The sequence below is a fragment of the Alosa pseudoharengus genome, unplaced genomic scaffold, assembly GCF_046254945.1.
Source record: "Alosa pseudoharengus isolate Yale_2024_CS ecotype anadromous, Long Island Sound unplaced genomic scaffold, YU_APseudo_1.1 YU_APseudo_1.1_scf_1, whole genome shotgun sequence".
Lineage (NCBI taxonomy): Eukaryota > Metazoa > Chordata > Actinopteri > Clupeiformes > Clupeidae > Alosa > Alosa pseudoharengus.
In genome coordinates, this window is record NW_027468564.1 from 35,459,022 (window position 1) to 35,484,021 (window position 25,000).

Here is a 25,000-nt window from a genome sequence, read left to right on the forward strand (position 1 = left end):
ATACCCGGTACTCGAAAGCCACTGTGCACTGTGATAAAGCCAATTCACAGCAAAGATTTGCCACAAGACGAAACCGTTGCAGTGATGAGTTGCAATGGCGTGAATTGGCAATGGCGTTGCAAGGCATAGCCAGCTGTTGCAAGCAGTTTCAAAAGATGTCACATGTCAAATTGCAGTAGCAAGGTTTTCAGAACACTTAGTGACAGCACGTCACAAACGCTGTGAGGTCTAAGCCAGTCCTGCAGAGATGTCAGGTCAGAGTTTTGGCCAAAGGAGAGGCTGAAAAACTACTTACTGTATCAAGTCTGTTTCAAAGAACAACATTATCTCCACCACATCAGTCAAAACAGGTCAAAATAAACAAACATTTGACTGACTGTTAACTGTCACTGGCTAACTAATTAGCCAGCTAGCTAGCTCATCTAGCTACTACGAGTGGTGTAACAAAGGTGTTTGTGTCAAAACGTTGGTTTGAAACCCAGTATTTAGAGCGCGTGTTTATACAATGTTGTTGTCAATTGCATTGTGAATCTTTAGTGTAAATTGGCCTTTAGATGCACAAAGCAAAAATCTATATAGGGGCAGCCGTGGCCTACTGGTTAGCACTCTGGACTTGTAACCGGAGGGTTGCCGGTTCGAGCCCCGACCAGTGGGCCGCGGCTGAAGTGCCCTTGAGCAAGGCACCTAACCCCTCACTGCTCCCCGAGCGCCGCTGTTGTTGCAGGCAGCTCACTGCGCCGGGATTAGTGTGTGCTTCACCTCACTGTGTGTTCACTGTGTGCTGTTTGTGTTTCACTAATTCACCGATTGGGTTAAATGCAGAGACCAAATTTCCCTCACGGGATCAAAAAAGTATATATACTTATATGAGAAAGAAAGAGAGAGAGAGAGAAATATGGGGGAAGAGTATATCTTATTAGATCCTTACACATGCTCATAATCACCACCTGCTACTCTATATCATATAGTGTGTGTGTGTGTATTTATATGTGCGTGCATGTGTTTGTGTGTGTGTGTGCGCGTGTGTGTGCGTGCGTGTGTGTGTTTGTGTTTGGGGTGTGTGTGTGTCGTATTTCCAGGTATTTCCATTCTGCTGCAGTACATCATCTCACGTTAACGCTCTAGCGAAAACACAGTGCCTGAGAGCCCACACATGTGGCCAACCGAGCGACAGGTTGCATTCCGTTCCACCATCTACATGTCACATGGGGAGTCAGAAACTCGAAGCACGCAGAACAAAAGCTGCGCCTTCCGGAACTTTCGCGAGTTTTAAGGTGCAGTCAGAAGAAGCCGAGAGGAAATTGAGAGAGAGAGAGAGAGAGAGAGAGAGAGAGAGAGAAAAGAAGAAGGAAGAAAAAAACATGTGTGGAGAAGAAGAGTCCCTGTCTTGTCATTTTTTTCCCCCCATAACTTTTTTAATCAGAAAAACAGCTGCTGCTCCGCAATACATCACTTATCTGCTGACTGGGCTGGCACTCACTTTTGAAGGGGGAACAGTAGGGAGAGAGTGAGTTTAGGGTGTGTGTGTGTGTGTGTGTGTGTGTGTGTGTGTGTGTGTGTGTGTGTGTGTGTGTGTGTGTGTGTGTGTGTCATGCATGGGTGAGTGTGAAGAATGTGAAAAGAGTGAGACAGACAGATGCACGGAGAGAGAGAGAGAGAGAGAGAGAAAGAGAGGAGAAGAGTGACAGATACATTACTGCAGTAAAACATAACAGATGGATAGAAATATATTGTAGATATAGGGAGAGAAAAATAATGAGAGAGAGAAAGAACATTCCAGAAATAATAGATAGATAGATAGATAGTTAGATAGATAGATAGATAGATAGATCTATAAAGGAGAGAAAGGAGGGAATATCCCAGGCCTGGTCGTACCGTCTCCAAAGAGGGCGAGGATGGCCAGGTCCACCTGCCTCTTCCAGCCCGAGTCCTTCTGGATGGCGATGCCGTAGCCTGTGGTGGCGAAGATGTAGCCGGAACCGATGGTCACCAGCTTACAGCCCTCGTCCCGCCCCGCCATGTAGTTCAGCACCGCCGCGTCGTAGATGAATGCGTCCAGCTTCCTAGAGGGACATAACACACCCAGAGAATGACCTCTAGCGGCCATTTATGCACTAAAAAAGGTGCTTAGATGGCTGTAAAGGTGCTTAAATTGTTCTTCTCATCACTACTGTATATAGTTCCATAGAAAACCAGGACTTTTTGTTGAACCTTTACATCAAGTGATGAAAGGCTCTTCACATTGACAATGGTTCTTCAGAAAGATTATTTCCCTACCTTTTCTTAAATGGTTCTTCAAAGAACTATCGCCTATCGGTTCTTTGAAGCACTACAAAAGGTTCTTCTATGGCATCGCTCTGAAGAACCAATTCTTTTTTTTAGAGTGTACACAAGCACAGAAGAAAGGGATCAGGAACCTTTAGCAAGGATCTTATTGTTTCTAGCAGGAACCTTTTTGGAGTTTTTGTACCATTACACAACAGCATCAGAGAAATAGCAGGAACCTCACTTGCGCTGTAACACAAATGCACACAAGAGAAAGAACAGGAGCTTTATGTCGCAGGAACATGTGCTTATGGCCCATTATAAGTGTGTAAAATACACTTAAAAGATCAGTGAAGTACACTTTTGGCGTATCATAGCCAGGGCTAGGGTCAACCCTGCTGAACCCCCCCCCCCCCGCAATGTAGACCAGCAGCACCAGCTAAAATGACCAGCTTGAGGTGGTACGACAAGCAAAACCAGCGGAATTACCGTCGTAAGTTGGGTAAACCAACTGAAGGTATGTTTTCGCAAGAGTTTTGCTGGTCTAGCAGGTCAACCATCATAGAGTCAAGCAAACAAGATCAAACAAGATATAACAAGCTGGTCAACCAGTAAACCACCTTAAGCTGGTCAGGTTATTTTTTTTCAGCAGGGAACACTTTGATACCCAAGAAGTACACATTCAAGGTAGACTGTATATCTGTAATTGCTCTTAATTAATTAACTTTGGATACAAATGTCTGGTACATGATTAAATGTAAATGAAAAACAGGAGAGACATTAAACAATAAAGAAAATTAAAAAATAAAGATGACTATGTTCTCTCAAACTTCACAGACAATGATAGGACCTCTTCACACGCCTGTTCCCCTTGTGTTCACATCCAATTATCTCACCCATTACGTTCAAGTGCACTTGTAGGATGTTCCCGACACCTTATGGTTCTCCTGCATTCGATGGAGAGCACTTGCTTTATATATCAAATAGGTACTTTGGTGAATCCTTCATGCTTAATGCAGGACTCACTGTAATTTGTCACTGGCGTGAATACAGGTTTCATATAACAAATGGGTGACACTCATTTCAATAACCACCACCCCCCCCAAAAAAAAGAAAAGAAAGAAAAACACAGATCACAGATGTATAATGGCTGCAAAACTGTTGTTAATTGTTGTTTTCCCCAAACAGTTTTCTTACACAGACCCAACTATATCTATAGCTGCTATAGAGCGTTGAACTCCACTGAGATTTGCTGGTGTGAATTTGCCTGACTAGCCAGCGACAGTATTGGGTGACACTCACCCCATCCCCCCCACTCTCCACGCGCCACCCTCAAATAACATGCCACTGATCCGATACTGCACTGGGGACAACCTGCGTTGGTGATTGTTGTGGTGCACGTTGATATATCTCTAGCGTTGGTGATCGTGGTGGTGCAAGTTGATATATCTCTAGCGTTGGTGATTGTTGTGGTGCACGTTGATATATCTCTAGCGTTGGTGATTGCTGTGGTGCACGTTGATATATCTCTAGCGTTGGTGATCGTGGTGGTGCACGTTGATATATCTCTAGCGTTGGTGATCGTTGTGGTGCACGTTGATATATCTCTAGCGTTGGTGATCGTTGTGGTGCACGTTGATATATCTCTAGCTCCACCTTTACATTCTTCACGTTTGTCTTTGTTGTTCAGATGTGTTGAACTGGTGGGAGTCTGCTATAGTACTGGGTACTATACTATACAGTACTATATATTAATAGCTCTTTTCCAAAACGCCATATCCACCATTTTAATGCATTTTCATAATTATTATTTTTTTTTTTAAATGTTGTTATCCAAGTCATTTCAGTGGAACTGTATTTGTGTTATTCTTATTTGCACAATTAAATAACATGACAAAAACATTATTAATGTTTTCAAAAATGGATTTATAGTGTTTTGGAAAATAGCTCTTCACATTTCTCTATTTCTCTACTATACTCTACTATATAGACTTGTATAGAGTAGGAATAAGATTACTTTTTCTGAGAACTCATCTATGTACTAGTTCGGTTCATGTTCTTTTTGATGCTTTATGCCAAATGTGTAGGAACATGTAAAACATGTTCCAGGGTTTAGGGGCGGTAAGGTCTTTTTAAAGATTACCACGTCAAAAGGAATTGAAAAAAAAAAAAGATCTCACAAAGAGATTCGAAATTCTGAGGACGGCAACAACAAAATGCCTCTCTCTCTCTCTCTCTCTCCCGTGGTCCACTTCCTGGACTTGGCATTTCTTTTTCTTTCTTTCTTTCTTTCTTTTCCGCTTTGATGTTTTTCCACTCTTCCTCTCGTACTTTTCTGCTTCTCCACATCTGCTCATCTGATAGGGCAGGCAGTGTGGAGAGAGAGAGAGAGAGAGAGAGGGAGAGAGAGAGAGAGAGGGAGGGAGAGAGAGAAAGAAAGAAAGAGCGCTGAGATTCTGATGCTATTATAGGCCCTGTATCCACCCACTCACACCTCTGTCCACATCCCCACGCTCTGCTGCTCACTTTCCTTCTCTCTATATCCCCCCTTCTTTCCTTCTCTCTATCTCCCCCCTTCTTTCCTTCTCTCTATCTCCCCCCTTCTTTCCTTCTCTCTATCTCCCCCCTCTTTCCTTCCTTCTCTCTACCCCCCTCTTTCTGTCCTTCTCTACCCCCTCTTTCTCTCTCTTTCCTTCTCCCTACCCCTTCTCTCTCTATTTCCTTCTCTACCCCCCTCTTTCTCTCTCTTTCCTTCTCCCTACCCCCTCTCTCTTTCTTTCCTTCTCTCTACCCTCTCTCTCTTTCCACAACTCTCTCAAGTCCTCTCCCTCAATTCTATTCTTTTTCTGTGGTGCTGTTGCTCTCCCTCTGAATCCTCTGCCATTGTTTCTCTCTCCTCTTCCTCCTCCTCATCCTCTCATCTTCTCGGTCTCTCTGAATTCTGAATTCTTCTCTTTTATAGTGCTATTGCTCTATCTCTCTCTCTCTCTCACTCTCTCCTTCTCCCTCTCTCCCGCACTGGATGCATCTTTTCGTCAATATACCACTTCTCTCTCTCACTCCCTCTCATCCCCTCTCCCTCTCTTTCCCTCTCTCTCTCTCTAACTCTCTCTCTCCCTCTCCCTCTCATCCCCTCTCCCTCTCTCTCTCTTTTTCTCTCTCTCTCTCCCTCTCTCTCTCTCTCTCTCTCCCTCTCTCTCCTCTACCTTTATGATTCTATTTCTCTCTGGATGTATTTCTCTGCACTGTTGTTGCACAAACTCTCCCTTTCTCCTCCCACCTCCCATTTCTTTTCTTTCTTTACATAGCTTCTCTCTCTTACTCTCTCTCTCTCCCTCTCTCTCTATACATTCTCTCTGTCTATTTTAAATCTCCCTGCCACCCACCTCCTCGTTCCCTGTTTTGTTGGGTCCCTCTCGTAATCTCTCTTTCCTTTCCTCCCTCTCCCTGGCTCCCTTCTTCTCTCCTTCTTCTTCATTTCTCTTCATCCCTCCCTCTCTCCCCCCCCCCTCTCTCTTTCTCTCTCTCTTGCTGACTGGAGGTAGTTGTGTGTTAGGTTGGAGAAGATGGGCAAGAAGCTGCTCAAATGTGAAGCGGAACATGGCCTGTCTCTCTGAGTCTCTTTTCCATCTGACGATGTAACACATGTGGATCTAATAGGATGTCTGTACTGTGCTGGGTGTCCTCATTCTCTATGTGTTTAACGGGGGCAGTGATGTAAAGGTTTGCAATTAAACAAGTGTTAAATCTCTCTCTCTCTCTCTCTCTCTCTCTCTCTTTCCAGGGCTTTGAACCGGTTCAAGGAACGAAAACGAAAACCGGGAACTTTTTGTATTTTACAGGGAACAGAAACGAAACCGGAAACGTTATTATTTTTTATGTTCTGGAACAGGAACACTTATTTAAAAATAATGGTAACCGGTTAATACCGGTTTTATTTCGTTCCTCAAAGTTTTCGTTGCCTAATTAACTAAAAAAAAAAAAGTAATTATTTTCCTGCGCACGTTACCATGACGGCTGAGGTTCACTTCCTGTGTGACATCACATCAGACATTCGCTGACTGAATGGAGAGAGAGCGGTGGATTACAAAGTCTCCACTCCACATCTTAAATAAGAGGTAAATTACGATCCATCGTTAATTAAAACGCTCATTCCAAACCCAATATCAATAGCTATATTTGTCGACTCCACGTTAATGATGGACTAACGAACATTAGGCCTACTGGATGGCCTTTCCCCCGACAGTTGGAATTTGTTGTTGCCCGAGTGGCGTAACCACGTGTCTTAATAATGTTGTTACGTTTGTGTGGAAATTTTCTCTTTTAACAATAAACTACACATTTGAAATAATTGTAGGCCTATTTAATTATTATTATTATTAATAATATAATTATTATTATGTAATAATGGTTGTAATATTATTACATTTGGTTTAAGCTGGATGAGAAAGATGTGACATAATTCTATAGCATTAAACAGCTGACAGGAACGAAATTAACCATTCCGGGAACAGTATTTTTTTGTTCTAACCAGTTCGGGAACGTCAATTTATTGGTGGAACTCATAACCGGAAACATTATAAATGGAAGCGTTAGCGTAAATTCTGTCAGGAAGACTCAATGCATGCGTCACTCATTCATTCATTACTTCCGACCAATCACCAGTCTGCATCAGCCTTTATAATCACTTTACTTTGCACCTGCCTGTTGCTTTCAGGTGCCGATTTTCGATGTTCCGTATCCATGCACGGGTAGCTAGTCATTCACTTCGCCACAACTTTAACATGTGATACAGTCATAGTAGCTTAGCCTACCTCACGTTCGCTTCAACCGAGTTGGACGCATCTCACCAAAGTCTCGGGGGTTTCTATGTAGGATAGTAGCTCGTAAACGTCGGAGAGTAAGGTAGGCCAAATTGTTGCCACTGTTCGGGTTGTCCGCCCGGTCTTATCAACGGATAGAGACAAGTTCCGCGGCTCGAAGGTTCTCTTTCACCCTAGTCTCGTGTTAGATCCTAGTTGCTTAATGAGGTTAACGTCGTATCGCTTACAACGGGAATATGGTTGCTAAACTTTTCTGACGAAATCCGTCAGACTTCGCTGTTTACATACATGTACGGAACCGTTTAAAAACTCCGTTACTCCAGTTATCGACACTCGCGATGGTTTCCTTGCCAAAGCTGCCATGATGCAGCTTTGCTAGGTCCACATCTAGGCAAATTGTCTCGCTGGTCAGGCTGTCGTGTATGGAAGGCCAACAGGGACAAAAGTACTCTTCCTAGTCCCTGTCCCTTTCTAGGCTACTGTCATTAACCATACTATCTCCGATGCACCTGAAGGCCATATTAATCTTATTTTCATTCTCCTGTCTGGCTGATCATTATTGTCTGTCATTGTCTGTTACTGTCATTGGTTATGTACATAATATGTAGGTCCATACATTGTGTTCGTTGATTTAACTAACGGCAACGTAAATGTATCATGGCTGTTTATTTGCCTGCCTGCTAGGTCCTTTTTGAAAATGCTATGTCTCCTCTCTAACCACTCCATTCCTCCTTGCAGGTCTTCAGGCTGTAGGGACTAGAACAAGATCTTTCCTCAAACTCTTCTCTGCCAAAAGAGCAACACCTCTAGCAGGCACAAACTCTCCTTCAGGCCAATACTGCACTCACTCATATACTTTTCCAAGCACAATGCACTTTGCTTGTCGTCATTCGTAATCTCCCATTACGTCACGGCAGCCGCAAGCACAGGGATGGCATTCCTTCCCATTTCTTCATTACTTAACATCTTAATAATCTTTCCATTTCAGGAGCAGCTCCTCTTCATTTAATGTAAATGCCTCTCTCTCTAATTTAAGGGTATGCATCTGTCGGCAGTGGAGTACTGACCCCCACCGTAACTATCTACTTCATGCAGGGATGCGGGGCTGGTTCACGTAGGCCTATAGCCAAAACGTTCATCGAGGGACAGTGCTTTGGTTCATATTTAATCTTACTTCATCCAGGTCATGTGATGTCAACTTATTTACCTCCTCATCTAAGCTATACGCTAACCCTTCATATCTTTATCCCACCACAGTAGGAGCAGCAGAATAGTGAACTTGCATTGTTAAATCATTAGATTTTGCAATTCACTATCGAATATCCATATGTCCTCGAATCTCAATCACATAATTCTCAATCGTCATATAATCAAATCAACCAGCAATTATTAGGCTACATCACCAATTCACTCTAACTATTTAATTTACTAGGTCTGTGATGCTGGATCACATATTCTAAACACCCACTTACTCTTGGCTCTGGAGCAGTGCTTTGCTCACATTTAATCTTATTTCACCCAGTCAGCATGATGAGGATTACTCTTCCATCTTTTGTTTTTTTTTTTAGTTATGCTAAATCATCCACAGCGACCATCCATAAGTGCTAGTGTACTCCAGCTATGTATCTGTTGATTGTATTTTGTCTTGTCTGTTGTGTCCTTAGGTCTGCTGCTGGTTAGTTAACCCTGGCTCTCATTTCACTCCCTATCATTCACTCCTTGAAGCCGTGTTCCTCATGGCTTTCTATGGGTTCATGCGCTCCGGGGAATTTTGTTCTGACAGCCAGGTTCTTAACCCTTCTCAGGATCTGGCTTGCTCAGCCATCCTCTTCTCCTCCCACGTCTATGTATTTCTGAAACATTCCAAAATGGACACCTCAGGTTCTGTTGTCATTATCAGAGATTCTAAAGTAAATAACTCTTCTGTCCCTATAATTCTATGATCAACTATCTTAAACTTCACCCACACACTTCTCCTAATGCACCTCTTTCTTCTACCCACTGGGTTATCTATGTCTAAACAATGGTTCAGAATCCGCTTGTCGACAGCGGTTGGTAGCTGCGGGCTCTCAACCTCCCAATATACTGGCCATCCCTTTCGCATCGGCGCTGCAACGTCAGCAGCCGCTCTAGGATTACCTGCATCCTCTATCAAGTTGCTCGGAAGATGGTCTTCGTCGGCTTACGAGTCCTACATAAGACCTCAGGATCAAGCCCTTCTAGATGCGCAAATAGCTCTTGCAAGTGTCAAATAAGGTAAGCTACCTTTCCAAAGGTCTGGTGGTGGTTATTCGGCTCGGCTAAAGCATTATATTAATTACGATGGACCCGAGCCACTCTTCTCCAGTCACTACGCACAGCCGGCACTTTAGGCACAGAATAAAGTGTTAATACATTCTAGTCACTACGCACCGCCGCCCTTGGTCTAGCTTCTGCAAGCAACCTCGGGTAATCACGTCACAACAGTTAATTTCCTTTATCCTTCCATCACCCCACTTCACTCATCATATACATACGCAACTCGACTCGACAGTCGACTCGAATCGCATCATCAAATCGCAATCATCAATCGTTATCGAACCGAACGATCATTAAGCACTTATCACGGGGATTTGCACCACATTGCATTACATCTTGCCGTGCAAGAACCGAGCTTACGAAAGCTCTGAGCTCGTGCAGCTCCCCGCTGCAATCGCTGCAGACCATGCTGGTTATGTCTTCTGTACCCGCAAGAGTACACTTTTCTATCATCTGTTCTTGGTTTCATTTCCTTTCATGAATCACTTTACTATTAACGAAGGATTTGTCTCATATTAATGTTCTCCTTGATTATGCTCTATTCCAGGAAGTGTCCCAGCCTCACGTCTACCCTCGGGTAGGCCTTTCCCATCTTTCTCTTTGGGGGTAGGCTTCGCCCCCGCCGTATTCACCCGGCAGGATCTGCGAGGGTCTCCACGCTTCGGGTCCTGGACTGAGAACGATCATTAAGCACTTTCCACAGGGATTTGCACCACATTGCATTACATCCTTGCCGTGCAAGAACCGAGCTTACGAAAGCTCTGAGCTTGTGCAAGCTCCTCGACTTCGCTGCTATCGCTGCAGACCATGCTGGTCATTTTCTTCTGGATGCGGCTTGCTCATGGAAAGTCATCACATTTAGGGGTCGTACTTAAATCGTATATAATCAGTCATGGACACTACACCGTGCTGTTATTTTGGGTAAGTCAACATAATTAATTCATTAATCTAAACCTGGCTTGTTTACATTTCTATCCTAATAGTAGGCCTATACGTTGTGCTATTTAGCTTCTTTAACATGGCTTTACCTCTGCCGGATGGACAGTAGTCTGTTAATTTCATCTCCTGTACATCTTGTCCTTGCAGCTTCTGTTCACCATTGAACCGTAACAAATGGAGTTCACAAACTGTAATATTTTACATCAACTTGCTTATCAATTAAGAGCTAGCTACTCCATTTGCTAGTCACAAGGCTCACAAGAATCTATGGACTGTATGGTTTCTGAGTTCTTAATTACTAAAGACTCACTCAGCAGTAATGAGCATTTTGTAATCAATGTACTTCCTCTTACAAATGTCTGGTGGTGGTTATCTAAATTTAATCATATTACTCATCTCTTCGTTCTGGTGCCTGTCTGGCTTGGTTGCATTTGTGCAGGTCATAATCTTCTTTAACTGCAAGCGCTATTTCTTCTGCACTAACCTGAGCTTCTGCAACTGCAAGCTCATTGTCCCCCGAGCATTTGCAACTGCATGCTCTATCCCGCTGCACTAACCCTGCGCATCTGCAACTGCGAGCTCTATTCTGCTGCACTGACCCTGAGCATCTGCAACTGCAGGCTCTATCCTCTGCACTGACCCTGAGCATTGTAATTGCAGGCTCTATCCTCTGCACTGACCCTGAGCATTTGTAATTGCAAGCTCATCGCCCTGCACGTTGTTAGTCAACCCTTAAGCTAAGCTTCTGCAAGCACTAGTCACTCAAGCAGTCTCGTTCAATGGGTTGAACATCTGCAAGCGCAATTCCCTTCCATAACTTTAAATCAATCATAGAATTTGAGTCACAGGTGGTTGAATCCATAATCATAATCATCCACATCAAATTATCAGTTTATTTTATTAATAATATATTCTTCATCTGTCTCTGCTGTCTGTCTTGCTTTCTCTGATTCATCTCCCGAGCTCAACCGGATAATACAACATGCACTGTTTAATGTTGTTATGCTTTATTTCAGAGAGGATAACCATCTAAGCATTCTGGTGGGTATCTTTCTCTTATTCTTTGGGGGTAGGCTCCGCCCCTGCCGTCTCATACCGGCAGGATCTGCAAGGGTCTGCACACTGTGACCTGGACCGAGGACGGGGCCTATGCCAAAGACTGTCTTATTGTTGCTTATGCCTTTTGTATATCCTTTGATGGATTAAAACGTGTGTTATCTTTCATTGTACCTTCCTGAGTCTTTCTGATAGAAATGGAAGCGTTAGCGTAAATTCTGTCAGGAAGACTCAATGCATGCGTCACTCATTCATTCATTACTTCCGACCAATCACCAGTCTGCATCAGCCTTTATAATCACTTTACTTTGCACCTGCCTGTTGCTTTCAGGTGCCGATTTTCGATGTTCCCACCCTCCCTCCCTAACCACCATCAGTTTGGCCTTGTCCAGATGTCCAGGGGGTAGGCTCCGCCCCTGCCGTCTCATACCGGCAGGATCTGCAAGGGTCTGCACACTGTGACCTGGACCGAGGACGGGGCCTATGCCAAAGACTGTCTTATTGTTGCTTATGCCTTTTGTATATCCTTTGATGGATTAAAACGTGTGTTATCTTTCATTGTACCTTCCTGAGTCTTTCTGATAGAATTCCGTTTCTGTTCGGAACGAACCGATTGGGGAAAAAAATCGATTCAAAGCCCTGCTCTCTACCCATAATAGCTTTCTTTTTTCTGTCCTAAATCACAATTTCTGTCCAGTTCATTTCATTTTAAATGGCTTTTGTTTGTTATGAGTGTTGGGCTTGATTGTTGCAATATTGCCAAAGCAATTGGTGACAGGACAATAAAAACCAAATGGAAAACTTTGAAAAGAACAGACATGCGTCATCATTTCAATCTTCATGAAATCTCAAATCACTTCTTATCATTATCCAATCTTTTTACACCTTATCCAATCTTTTATTTTATAATATGTTTCTTTTTTGCACTATGTTTCACTCATTCTCTCTCTCTCTCTCTCTCACACACACACACACACACACTCAAACACACACAGTCACACACTTTCTCACACAGATACAAACATCCCATAAGAGTCAAAAAACTATATCTCTCTCCCTCCCCCATTTTTTGTTTCTACCCATCCATCTCTTCTTCTATATTTCCCTCTCTCCCTCTCTCCTATCCCATCCACAGACTCTCTCCCTCTCTCCCTCTCTCCTCTCCCTCTCTCCTATCCCATCCACAGACTCTCTCCCTCTCTCCCTCTCTCCATTCCACATCTTCCTCCATGACCCCGCGGCCTCTTACCCCGACTTCAGGCTGTGCAGCGCCTCGTCCACGTTCTTCTGGTGGAAGCTGGTCATGTAGCCGTGCATCTCCGCGTAGTTGTTCCGGATGTTTCTCTCCGTGCTGCCGTTGGGCACCGTCCCGAAGCGGAACGGGGGAGAGAAGGTGTTCGGTTGTTGGAACTGTAACAAGGGGAGGGAGGGAGCGAGCGAGCGAGGGGGAAGGGAAACGAAGGGAAAAAAGAATAAATCACAAATTAATAACAAAACATCAAATAAAAAAAAGTTTGGTTACACTTTACTTGACAGTATCCACGTAATTTATATTTATACAGACAGTATCTTCACAAAGTTTAGCGTTTGCAGCCATCTTGAATTTAGTCACGATAAATCGAGCGACGAGTAAGAATGGTATTGGAATAATTCAGTGGAAATGCATGGATTCCAGTTTCTTCCAGTAGCAGCAACTGGAATCCATGCATTTCCACGGAATTATTTTTGGAATCTGATCCTTTATCATACCTGTTCATTCTTACTCGTCGCTCGACTTATCGTGACTAAATTCAAGATGGCTGCAAACGCTAAACTTCGTGAAGATATTGTCTGTATAAATCGTCTTGTAAGTAAACTACCAGTGCTTTTTCAAAGTTCTCAATGTCTCGTTTTAAATGTCAGGGCCCTCGGAAGTCTATGAAGTGTGGAGATACATTGAGCCTCGTAAATGGTGTAAAACAGTGATTTATTTGCATGGCTAGCCCGATGCCGAAGCACCACCATTGAAAAAGCTGTTGGTAGCATCGGCTAACTAGCGCCAGATTTTGGAGTGCAGGGGACAAGCCGAGATGGGCTATGAGACATACGTTCACACTCGGTATCATGTTTCAACACACTTTAGGTCAATATCACACCGGAATTCTCCTTTAAGTGTCATTCAGTTTTTGTCATAACAAGTTAGGGTTAGGATTAGGGTTAGGGTTAGATGGTTAGGGTTAGGGTTAGGATTAGGGTTAGAGGTTAGGATTAGGGTTAGTGTCATGTCACTCTTATGTCGATACTGTCAAGTAAAGTGTTACCAAAAGTTCTGAATGGAACTATAACACCAAAAAGTGTATGTGCTATGTCTATAGTCCTCTATCATTACTAGATTTCAAGATTCATAACATCAATATTCCTAGACTCCTATGGTTTAAAGCCTGTGTGCTATGTCTATAGTCCTCTATCATTACTAGATTTCAAGATTCATAACATCAAAATATTCCCAGACTCCTATGTAGTTACCCCACCACCAGAGTAGGGATTTCAGAGTAGTTACCCCACCACCAGAGTAGGGATTTCAGAGTAGTTTCCCCATCACCAGAGTGGGGATTTGAGTAGTTACCCCACCACCAAAGTTGGTATTTGAGTAGTTACCTCACCACCAGAGTGGGGATTTGAGTAGTTACCCCACCACCAGAGTGGGTATTTGAGTAGTTACCCCACCACTAGAGTGGGGATTTAATAGTAGTTACCCCACCACCAGAGTAGTTCATTGGGTTTGTACAGTGCTTGAGAGATAATTACTGTACAACCATTTAAGTTGAAAATGTATCTCCTTTTGGCAAAAATGTGGTAATTTTGTCTAACTGAAAAGGGCAAGCTTGTTTGCTTCTGCCTCTCTCCTTATACTCAGCATTCAAATGAGTTTTTCTTTTCCAAGTTCATATTCCAAGTGACTATCCCATGTTTTTTTTCTTCTCTGCTCTGCTGCAGCATAGCTTGTCCAGATGGCGACTTGTCTCCGCCCTGCCGCCGCTCGCCCACACGCACTGCACTAGAACGTCGTCTGGACGCATTCCACCGGCTTCCTGGTCAGAGTGGTCAGTCAGGGGTGTAAGTAACCAGCACTGATCCGCTCACAGCTGCTCACAGCACAAACAAATAATGCCATCTCACAGCAGGGTGTTGTGAGTCATCTAACTGAAGAAGGTGAGGAGTTACTCACAGCGGCACCTGAGATATTTTGAAAGGTGTTTGTAAGATGTACAACTCCAAATGATGTGAAACAGTGGCAGAATAAATGTGCCTTCACTAAAAAACGCTTTTTCTTTCTCTCGATATGGTCTTTAATAAAATGAGCGATTGTGTAACAAGTGACAGTGTTTCAGATGATATATTTTTTCCCCTTCCACTTTCTCCTTCGACTACACTTTGACTAGTACTAAAAACTTCACTTTCATCACCATAGTATTGATTGATGTACTGTAGTATTTTAAATCACTACCTAAGGTCTCCTCTGCATTGTAGCTAGAATGTTATTCCTCATTTTTGTACGTCACTTTGGATAAAAAATTGTTTACTAAGGGAATAAATGTATATGTAAACAACAACAACATATTATTATTATTATTATTATTATTATTATTATTGAGTGTTATCTGCTTGGTGTGTGGGTACAAAGCGTCAATGTAAGAACTGAGCCCATAAGATGTTCTAGAATGTTTCAGAAGTTCCAGCAGTCATAGAAGGACAGATAGATGGGTAAGATAGTAAGAGCACAGCTCAGCAATAGTTAAACCAGTGTGATTTTGTTAAAAGAGGCGCTGTGTAGAACTGATCGGTTCTCCACAAAGAAGGCAGCCACCCAAAATCAACTCATTAGACTCCTTGCCTGCTCCCACTCTCTCACGCTGCTGAGCTATTCAGCATCATTTATGAAGACATTTTTTTCCCAAAACTTTTCAATTCTGTAATTCTGTATTCATATCCCCACCCAAGCTCAGAGAGAGAGAGAAACTGAACTGTATCTCAACAGGAACAGCTATGGTTTAATTAGTTGCTTAGTTGGCTGTTTTTTTGTCCAGAACGTTCCCCTCCTTTAAGACCACAGTTACACCCAGCAGACCACCCCATTTCCTTTACTAAATGAGAATTCCGGCAATTTTTCACCTAGATCTTTAAAATCATGCCCCCAGAGTGTAGCAATGTAGCTGCCTGGCTACTCTAGCTGTCGGCTGCAGCAACCCGAGCTAGGTAGCGCCGATTCTTTTTTTCGTTTTTTTTTTTTCGTATCGACAGTCTACTTGGTGACTTCGAGAAAACAGAGCCCTCTCGCTGCCGATGCCCTGTTCGCCAGCCAGCATTGTGCTCGCGGCACTGCTTGCACACCCACCTTCTTGTCGCTGAGGCCGGTCACCTGGTCCACGTACTCCTCCTGGATCATGAAGGCGGCCAGGTTGGCCGTGTAGCTGGCCAGGAAGATGACGGCGAAGAAGGCCCAGACGGACACCATGATCTTGCTGGTGGTGCCCTTGGGGTTCTGCACCGGCACGGAGTTGTTGAACACCAGACCCCACAGCAGCCAGATGGCCTTGCCAATGGTGAACGAGGGGCCTCCAGGCTCTGAGGAGAGGAGAGAGGGAAAGAGAGAGAATGATAGAGAGAGAGAGAGGGAGAGAGAGAGAGAGAGAGAGAGAGAGAGAGAGAGAGAGAGAGAGAGAACATTTTAGAATTTTAACATCTGGCCATCTTATTGGTCTTTCTAACATTATTTTCCCCACAAATCACCAGACCAAACCAAAAGCAAAACAAGAACAAAATGAAAGTAATCAGTGAAGTGTAGAAGAAAGAGAGAGGGCGTCTAGACGTGGTGAAAGACAGAGGAAGAGAGAGAAAGAAAGAAAGAAAGAGAGACAGATAGAGAATGAGAGAAGGCTGATATTGAGAAGAAACCCCCCCTAGGGGTGGAGATTAGATGATGGAGGAGAAGAGAAAGAGGAACGGTGGCGTAAACACAGAAAATGGATGGAGGGAGAGAAGGGAGAGGAGAGACAGAGAGAGAGAGAGAGAGAGAGAGAGAGAGAGAGAGAGAGAGGGAAAGAGAAGACGTTCTGTGATTCAGTAGTTTTACTGAAATGAGCCGCCTGAGTGTTGGACTCGGAAACAGAGCTCCAGGAGATGCATCTAATAGTGTCAATATATGTGTGTGTGTGTGTGTGTGTGTGTGTGTGTGTGTGTGTGTGTGTTTGTGTGTGTGTGTGCGCTTGTGTATGTGTGTGTGTCGTGTGTGTGTGTGTGTGTGTGCGTGTGTGTGTGTGTGTGTGTGTTTGTGTGTGTGTGTGTGTGTGTATTGTGGGTTATCACACAGCCCCAACTACACACTCCCTGACAATGACAATTTAGTCGGCACAGCTCACACATTAGTTAAGTGCATCGACTAAATTAAAGGCTACAGGCCTCTTTCATTTGAATAAAAGTGCCCATGATCATCTGGGGCAGAGGAAGCTTTCATGTACTTCCATGTAAACTATGCTACTAAACAAAAAAGCCTTTAAAATTCTCCGCAAGTCTCCCCTCAAGCATAAAAGCTTATCTGGAGACAATCCTCTGCTTGTGTTTGTGTGTGCATGTGTGCATGTGCATGTCTGCGTGCGCCAGTGGCGCAAAAAGTGGGTATGCGCTATATGCGGCGCATAGGGGTGCAGTTCCATGGGGGCGCCAAAGCAATGTATATTTTCTATATGTAGCTACTGCTGTCCGTTTCTAAATCATTTCAACTTTTTCTCAATGTTCTATAACATTTTAGAGGACTAACAGGCTAGAGTAGGCGCCCTATCTCATAAGATTCCATTATAGAATTTTGACATAGAAGAGGGAGTGGGGGCGCCGTGAGCGCTGGGCGAGCAGATAGGCCTACGAGTAGTGAGTTGCCGTCTATGGAAAAAGATGGATACAGCAAACGTTGACGACTAAAAATAGAAAAAGGAAGAGGGAAAAGGAGATGGCATGTCAAGGGATGCAACAGCAGTTAAATAAGTGGACGGTGAAAGGCAACAGGTAGGATTTAAAGTGATGACGTCTGTACTTAGAGGCTTGCAAATATGAATGTTAACAGACTAATTAGCGTTTGTTAAGCATAATGCCGATTGAAACATAGCCTATTCCATTCAGATAGCTAGGTGGCTACCATGCTCATATTGCACTTTTAATGGCCAACTGCAAACAGAAATGTCATGCTAGCAGTAACTCATTACATTTTTCCATATCCTAACAATGAAGGCTCCTTGTAATAACTTAATATTGTGTTGTCAATGTGGTGCAAACAAACAAGACTAGAGTGCCTATCAGCCTTATCCATTGTGAGCATTAGCTGGCAAAAGGACGTTATGAGAACCGTTTAGACTCTCTTAAAGTGGCAATGCACCATTTATCCATACTTATCAAGTATAACATCAAGTTAAACATCAAATTGGCAGCATTTCTTTAAAAACATATTCAATAGACACTAATACACAGTAATAGTGTAAATTAATGGTCTTTTGTTTTGCTTTAGTTTGTGGGTTTTTTTTTTGGGGGGGGGGGGCGCCAATATTGTTGTTGCATACCCCTCAAAAATGGGTAGTTGCGCCCCTGGCGTGCGCATGTGTGTGTGTGTGTGTGTGTGTGTGTGTGTGTGTGTGTGTGTCTGTGTGTGTGTGTGTGTGTGTGTGTGTGTGTGTGTGAATTCTCTATATAATGCGATTTGCATATGGCATATATATATAACACATGACTAGCGTATTGTTGTATTCAGACTCATTTTAATGCAGAGTTATACAGAGTCACTTTTATCCGCTGGTAGGTGACAGGTCCAGATATTTTGTCTGGACATGTCTGGACATGTCGGGAATCTGAGCCTATCCTACAGGCTCATCACATGTTTCCACACCTGCTGCTTTATACATAAATGTTATGTAACGATGAATATGAACGACAGGGATGGAAGAACACCAAAAACATTGAACAGTGTTCACGTATTAGGGCCTGTGTCCATCGATCATCATCGATTTATTTTTTATTTTTTTTATGCATTGACAGTGCCTTCAACTTAATTTCCAGAGCGCTTCAGTTAAGTGTTTATTGTTGCTAGGTTACGTAGCTTTGATTGGTCGTCAAGAGAGAGAAGTGACATTGACGAGGAAAGCACTGTTCTAAAAGTCGAACAGATCTCAACTCTCAGCGCTCTGAGCGCTGCGGAGGTAAACGAGGGCTTTGTTTCCCGCTGAGGGCGCTAAGGACGCTGAGAATGCTGAACTTAGAACATAGAATTAGAATTTGGACTTAGAACATAGAATTTGGAGGGGGAAAAAAGCGCAAAAAACACAGTTGGTGGACACAGGCCCTTAAATAGGCTACCATATACAAATCACATAGGCATACTTCACACACATAGTCATGAATGACATAGCCATAGATTACTATGGTACAACGTCACCTAATAACACACTTTGAGAAATACACACACACTCTCACTGAGACAAACTGAGGGAGCAGACTAAAGGCTGATAGGAATCTCTGGAGAAGAGAAGGTAAGGGTAGGTTAATACACTCTGCAGAAGATAAGGATGATGAGAGTCGTCACACACACACACACACACACACACACACTACACACACGTTAATACGCTCTGAAGATGATAGAGATGATGGAAGCGAACTGCTTTAACACAAACACACACACACACACACACATCCAGGTTAATATACTCTGAAGATGATGGGGTGACAAGAGTGGTCTGCTTTAACACACACACACACACACATACACACATACGCGTGTGCACACACACACACACACACACACACACACACAGGTTACCACACTCTGTAGCTGATATGGGGTGCAGGCGTGTGAGTGTGAGGGTGTTTGATAGGTGTTTCTGTCAGATTCAATTTCATGCCCAGACAGTGTGTCATGGACATCAGTGACCACTCTCATAGTGTGTGTGTGTCCGGTGTGAGGGGGGGGGGGGGGGGTATATGTAGGACAAAAAAATGTGGGTGTGTGTATTTGTGTTTGAAGATCCATATATATTTCTGTACTGATGCAGATCCAGCGGTACACGTTTCTACATGTATCAGTGTCTGTGGAGGGAATTACGCAATTCTTTATCTCTGCTGGTGCTGTACGTGTTGGTGGTTTGTGAGTCATTTGCAGCATCTCCCCTCAATATGGCGGCAAAACTTGTGTCGATTGAGAACGCACTAATTCTTTGAGTGTGTATGTTGCAAGTATATTAACATGCACATGCATACGTGTGTGTGTGTGTGTGTTTGAGAGAGAGAGAGAGAGAAAGAGAGAGAGAGAGAGATGCATGTATGCATTTTATGCATGTATGCATTTTACATATATTTATGCAAGTGTGTGTGTGTGTGTGTGTGAGAGAGCGAGAGGGAGAGAGAGAGAGCATAATAATAATAATAATAATAATAATAATAATAATAATAACCTTTATTTGTATGCATTTTATGCACATAAGAAGGCTATGTGTGTACATATATTTATGCAGGTGTGTGTGTGTGTGTGTGTGTGTGTGTGTGTGTGTGTGTGTGTGTGTGTGTGTACATGTGTGTGTGTCTCACCTCGTCCATCTGCGAGGCAGCGGTTGTAGCCGACCGGACTGTAGTACTCAAATATAAAGACGGCCACCGCCGACACGATCAGCAGCATGACAAACATCATCACCCACACGTCCGCACTGAAGGGCTCTGGAGAGGGGACAGAGAGAGAGGAGAGAGAGGAGAAGAGATGGGGGGAGGAGAGGAGGGGGAGAGGAGGGGGAGAGAGAGAGGAGAGGGAGGATAAGAGATGGGGGGAGGAGAGGAGGGGGAGAGGAGGGGGAGAGAGAGAGGAGAGAGAGGAGAAGAGATGGGGGGAGGAGAGGAGGGGGAGAGGGGAAGAGAGAGAGGAGAGAGAGATGGGGAAGAGATGGGGGGGAGGGATGGGGGGGGAGAGGAGGAGGAGAGAGGGGAGGGGGAGAGAGGGGAAGATAGAGAGGGGGAAAGAGGTCAAGAGATGGGTTGAGAGAGGGGAAGAGAGAGAAGGGAAGAGAGAGGAGGAGAGATGGGGGAGAGAGAGGAGGAGAGAGAGGGAAGGAGAGGGGGAGAGAGAGAGGGAGAGAGGGAAGGAGAGAGGGGGAGAGAGAGAGGGAGAGAGGAGGGGGAGAGAGAGAGGAGAGAGAGGGGGAGAGAGGAGGGGGAGAGAGAGGAGGAGAGAGAGGGGGAGAGAGAGGGGGAGAGAGGAGGGGGAGAGAGAGAAGGAGAGAGAGGGAAGGAGAGAGGAAAGGAGAGAGAGGCAGAGTGAGATAGAAGAGGAGAATTGCGAGAAAGACAGGGATGGATAAAGGGGTAGAGAGAGAGAGAGATAAGAGAGAGACAGAGCAACCATGGTGGAGAAACAAGATAAATACAGCGTGAGAGTGCGAGGGAAGAAGAGAAAGCTAAGATGAAAACACAGAGTTTTAAAAAGTATGGCCAATTAGAGTAAACTCTTTTTCAAAATAAGTAAACAATGTTCAAAGCACTTTGGCTTGAGATTAATCTACCTGGTGTTTTCAGAGAAATGTTTATAAAAATCTTTAATCATGTGTGTTACAGGTGCGGTGAGTAACACTCGCTGTTTGTTACTAAGAGAGGATTTGAATTGGGTAAAAAATACTAATAAACAACAGTCATATAATCATGCTCACTGGCACTCTATAAAATACATGCTGCTACCTCCCCCCCCCCCCCCCCCCCCCCACACACACACACACACACACACACACACACACACACACACACACACACACACACACACCGAGGAAAGCGGAGGGTGAGACTGTGCCGTTGCTCCGGGAGACCATGACGCTGATGCCCGTCTCGATGAAGGGCACGGAGAAGTCAATGACCTCTGACCTTTCCTCGTTGATGGTGAGCGAGCCCACCGCCATGTGAGCGTTCTTCTCCACCACCTGGGAAACGAGACACAAAGACAGAGAGACAGAGCGACATGAAGAACCACCTTGGAAACGAGACACAGAGGGCCAGATGTACGTACATTTGCGAACGTAGCGTTATCAGCGTCATTGACACACTGCAGATTGCGAACGCTGTCAGACCCAGGTTTCCGTCGTATTTATCAATCGTTCAATCCTTAGTGTAAACTGCACCTTTCTCTGCCCATAAACGCAATTTACGAACGTCCACTGAACTGAATGGCAGCGCCTACATACAAGCGCAGTTGAATGAAGTTAACTGATGACAATATTAAAAAGAATCAAACGTTTAGCGATCATGAAATAATACCATACATGATAAGATGTAAACAAGCAGGGAGATAATGAAGATCAGTAGTTCTACTCAAACTATTTGTCCACGTAGGCTATGGAAGATTGGTCAAATCTAGCAAGTAGGAAAGTTTAAGTGAATGACGTGAAAGTGAAAGTAAGACATTCAAGGCCAACGAAAGTTAATGTTGCTTTTGATAGTACAAAGACTTACAACACTGGTGCTCTAAATAGCGATTCTAGCAATTCCTTTGAAAGGTTCTCTTATTGACGCATTGAACTGCAATTTGGATTAACACCTGCTTTTATAAGGCGGAAGTATTTAGGCGCAGAATAAACGTGCGCTTTCAGGAGCAGTCTTTGTACATACTGCGGAATACATAATTAGGCGCTCTTTACTCTTCCCCTCCCATCTTTTTACGCTAAACTCCAACTTTCCCCTGGATCCTCCCATGAATGTATATGCATGACATGAAAAACACAATCTGGCACTTTCAGCTCCCGCGACAGGCAGTTTGCGCTTTTACATCATTGCGGCCTGTTTGTACATACCTCGCAATGATTTTACACGCACGCTGCGAAACAAATAGATAGATAGATAGATAGATAGATAGATAGATGAAGACATGAAGAACTGCATCGAAGAGAAACGAGACACAAAGACAGAGAGACATGAAGAACCACATGGGAAGCGACATGAAGAACCGTATCGAAGAGAAACGAGACAGAGCGACATGAAGAACCATGTTGAAGAGAAACGAGACAGAGCGACAAGAAGAACCGTATTAAACAGAAACGAGACAGAGCGACAAGAAGAACCGTATCGAAGAGAAACGAGACAGAGCGACAAGAAGCACCGTATCGAAGAGAAACGAGACAGAGCTACATGAAGAACCGTGTCGAAGAGAAACGAGACAGAGCGACATGAAGAACTGTGTTGAAGAGAAACGAGACAGAGAGACATGAAGAACCGTGTCGAAGAGAAACGAGACAGAGAGACAGAGAGACGTGAAGAACCGTGCTGAAGAGTAAAAGCCCTTTATTGAAGTATCTCATGGATCAAGGACTTTATGCAGCCTTAACCCCCCCCTGTATCAGCACTGTAAGGGAGCATCAAGCATATGACCTCACCTCACCAGGTAAAAGACAGACTCTAATTATTATCAATTTACCAAAGACCTTTGTCTACACATCACAGAGGGAGGGAGGGAGAGAGGGAGAGGGGGGGAGAAAAAAGAGAGGGGGAGAAAGAAACAGAGTATGAGGGTAAAATATATATTCTTTGTAGTGGTTTCAATTTGTGTGTGTGTGTGTGTGTGTGTGTGTGTGTGTGTGTGTGTGTATCGTGTTATCACACAACCCCAACTACACACTCCCTGACAATGCAAATTTAGCCGGCACAGCTCAACATTATATAGATAATATATTCATGATCATAAAGCTTATTTAAATGGAATTGAATACAACTGAAAAGGAGTATAGAAGCAGAGAGAGGGGGAGATCAAGGGAGAGAGATGAGAGAGAGAGAGAGAGAGAGAGAGAGAGAGAGAGAGAGAGAGAGAGTGAAGGATAGGATGTAAAGGGGAGAGATAGGGGGGTCATGGCGAGGTTGGGTCTGTTCCTACAGGCATAACTGGACACAGGGGAATGGGTTATGAAATGAACAGAAAGACAAACGGAGGAACGAACGAGAAGATTGGAATAGAGACAAGACAGTAGAAAAAGAGCCACGAAGAAACCGTAACAAAGAGACGATTCAGAAGCACCATATAGGAAGAATGACAGAAAAAAAGACTATGAAACAGGAAAATGTCCGATGGAGTGACCGGGAGAGAAAACATTATAGAGAATAAAAGATATAAAAACTGTGAGACTATTATTCACACTATCTTGCCAACAACCTCTACATTTAGCACGTTCAGTGGCAACCATCACACACAGGCATCATGATATCGCATTAGAGGAGGAGAGATTTCAGAGAGATTTCGGAGAGATTTCTGAGAGCTATAAAAAGCGAGTGAACGAGGGGAAGAAAGAGTGGAGACCTCCATGGGAGGGTGCGGCAGATGGAAATAGAACTTTCTCCACTTTACTTCCCTCTCCCGAACTTTCTTTCTCTCTCTTCATTTTTACGCCCTCTTTCCTTCACTCTCTGGATTTTTGTCACCTGTGTGTTTTCTCTATCCCCCTCTACCTCACCTCTCTCTTCTTCCACTGTTTTCCCTATCCTCCTCTTCTTTCTTTCCTACACTGTTTTCCCTATCCCCCTCTTCTCTCTTCTTCCAATGTCTTCTCTATCCTCTTCTCTCTTTCCTCCAGTGTTTTCCCTATCCTCCTCTTCTCTCTTTCCTCCACTGTTTTCCCTATCCCCCTCTTCTCTCTTTCCTCCAGTGTTTTCCCTATCCCCCTCTTATCTCTTTCCTCCAGTGTTTTCCCTATCCTCCTCTTCTCTCTTTCCTCCACTGTTTTCCCTATCCCCCTCTTCTCTCTTTCCTCCAGTGTTTTCCCTATCCCCCTCTTATCTCTTTCCTCCAGTGTTTTCCCTATCCCCCTCTTCTCTCTTTCCTCCAGTGTTTTCTCTATCCCCCTCTTCTCTCTTTCCTCCATTGTCTCTGTGCATGTGATTTGTTTCCCCCTATGTGCTCTCTATCTCTCTGTCCATCTTTCTATTCCTCCTCTAAATCTCTCATCCCCCCTTTCTTTCTCCATCCCCCTCACCTCCACAGGAGAGAGTGGCCTTAATACCTCAGTACATCCCCTCTGTCTCTTTCCATCCAGGCCTTCTCCTCCATTTTTCCATTCCATGTTCTTATTTTTCTCCATATCTGCAAGAACATGTAATCCGTTGTCCTCCATTTACTGGGTGTTTTTCTTCTCCACATCCCTCTCTAAATCTCTCCATTCCTCCCTCCCTCCCTCTGGCTCTTCATTGCTCCCTCGTTTATATTCTCCCCCTGGGTGTCTCTCCATCTCTCTGACGTTCTATCTCTTCTCTCTCTCTCTCTCTCTCTCTATATATATATATATATATATATGGCTGGAGTTCTGTTTACGTGAGAGAGGTGAATGAATGACTTTCTATCTGATTTGATCTATTTTGCAGATTTTACTTTATTTGTTCATACTTTTTCATAGTGATTAGGTCATTTCATTTTCTGATTTTTTATTTATTTTTTGTTAAAGGGAAAGTTTGGACTAACAACAATCGATGGTCAATTTTTAGATTATAATGGGTCTAAACTGTCATTTGGGATGTTTAACCACATTAAATGGACTAGTTTTGAGTAAGATTGGTATATGCTTTAGAAATAGCACATAGTGATAGCAATG

General features: G+C 43.8%; 1 protein-coding gene and 1 long non-coding RNA gene across 2 annotated transcripts in view; one reads left to right on the forward strand and one right to left on the reverse strand.

The window, feature by feature from the left end:
* Positions 1–25,000, reverse strand: part of grin2bb (glutamate receptor, ionotropic, N-methyl D-aspartate 2B, genome duplicate b) — a 102,464-nt gene that overhangs the window by 22,377 nt on the left and 55,087 nt on the right. The window contains exons 6-11 of the mRNA XM_076279560.1: positions 22,843–22,855; positions 21,202–21,405; positions 19,986–20,111; positions 15,757–15,986; positions 12,631–12,791; positions 1,876–2,063 (exon numbers count right to left, since the gene is read on the reverse strand). Of these exons, the coding sequence (XP_076135675.1) occupies positions 1,876–2,063; positions 12,631–12,791; positions 15,757–15,986; positions 19,986–20,111; positions 21,202–21,405; positions 22,843–22,855 (922 nt within the window). The remainder of the gene's footprint in view (positions 1–1,875; positions 2,064–12,630; positions 12,792–15,756; positions 15,987–19,985; positions 20,112–21,201; positions 21,406–22,842; positions 22,856–25,000) is intronic.
* On the forward strand, positions 9,949–11,939 carry LOC143135004 (uncharacterized). Its single transcript, XR_012988770.1, has 2 exons — positions 9,949–10,307; positions 11,713–11,939. It is a non-coding gene; the product is annotated as an uncharacterized LOC143135004 (long non-coding RNA).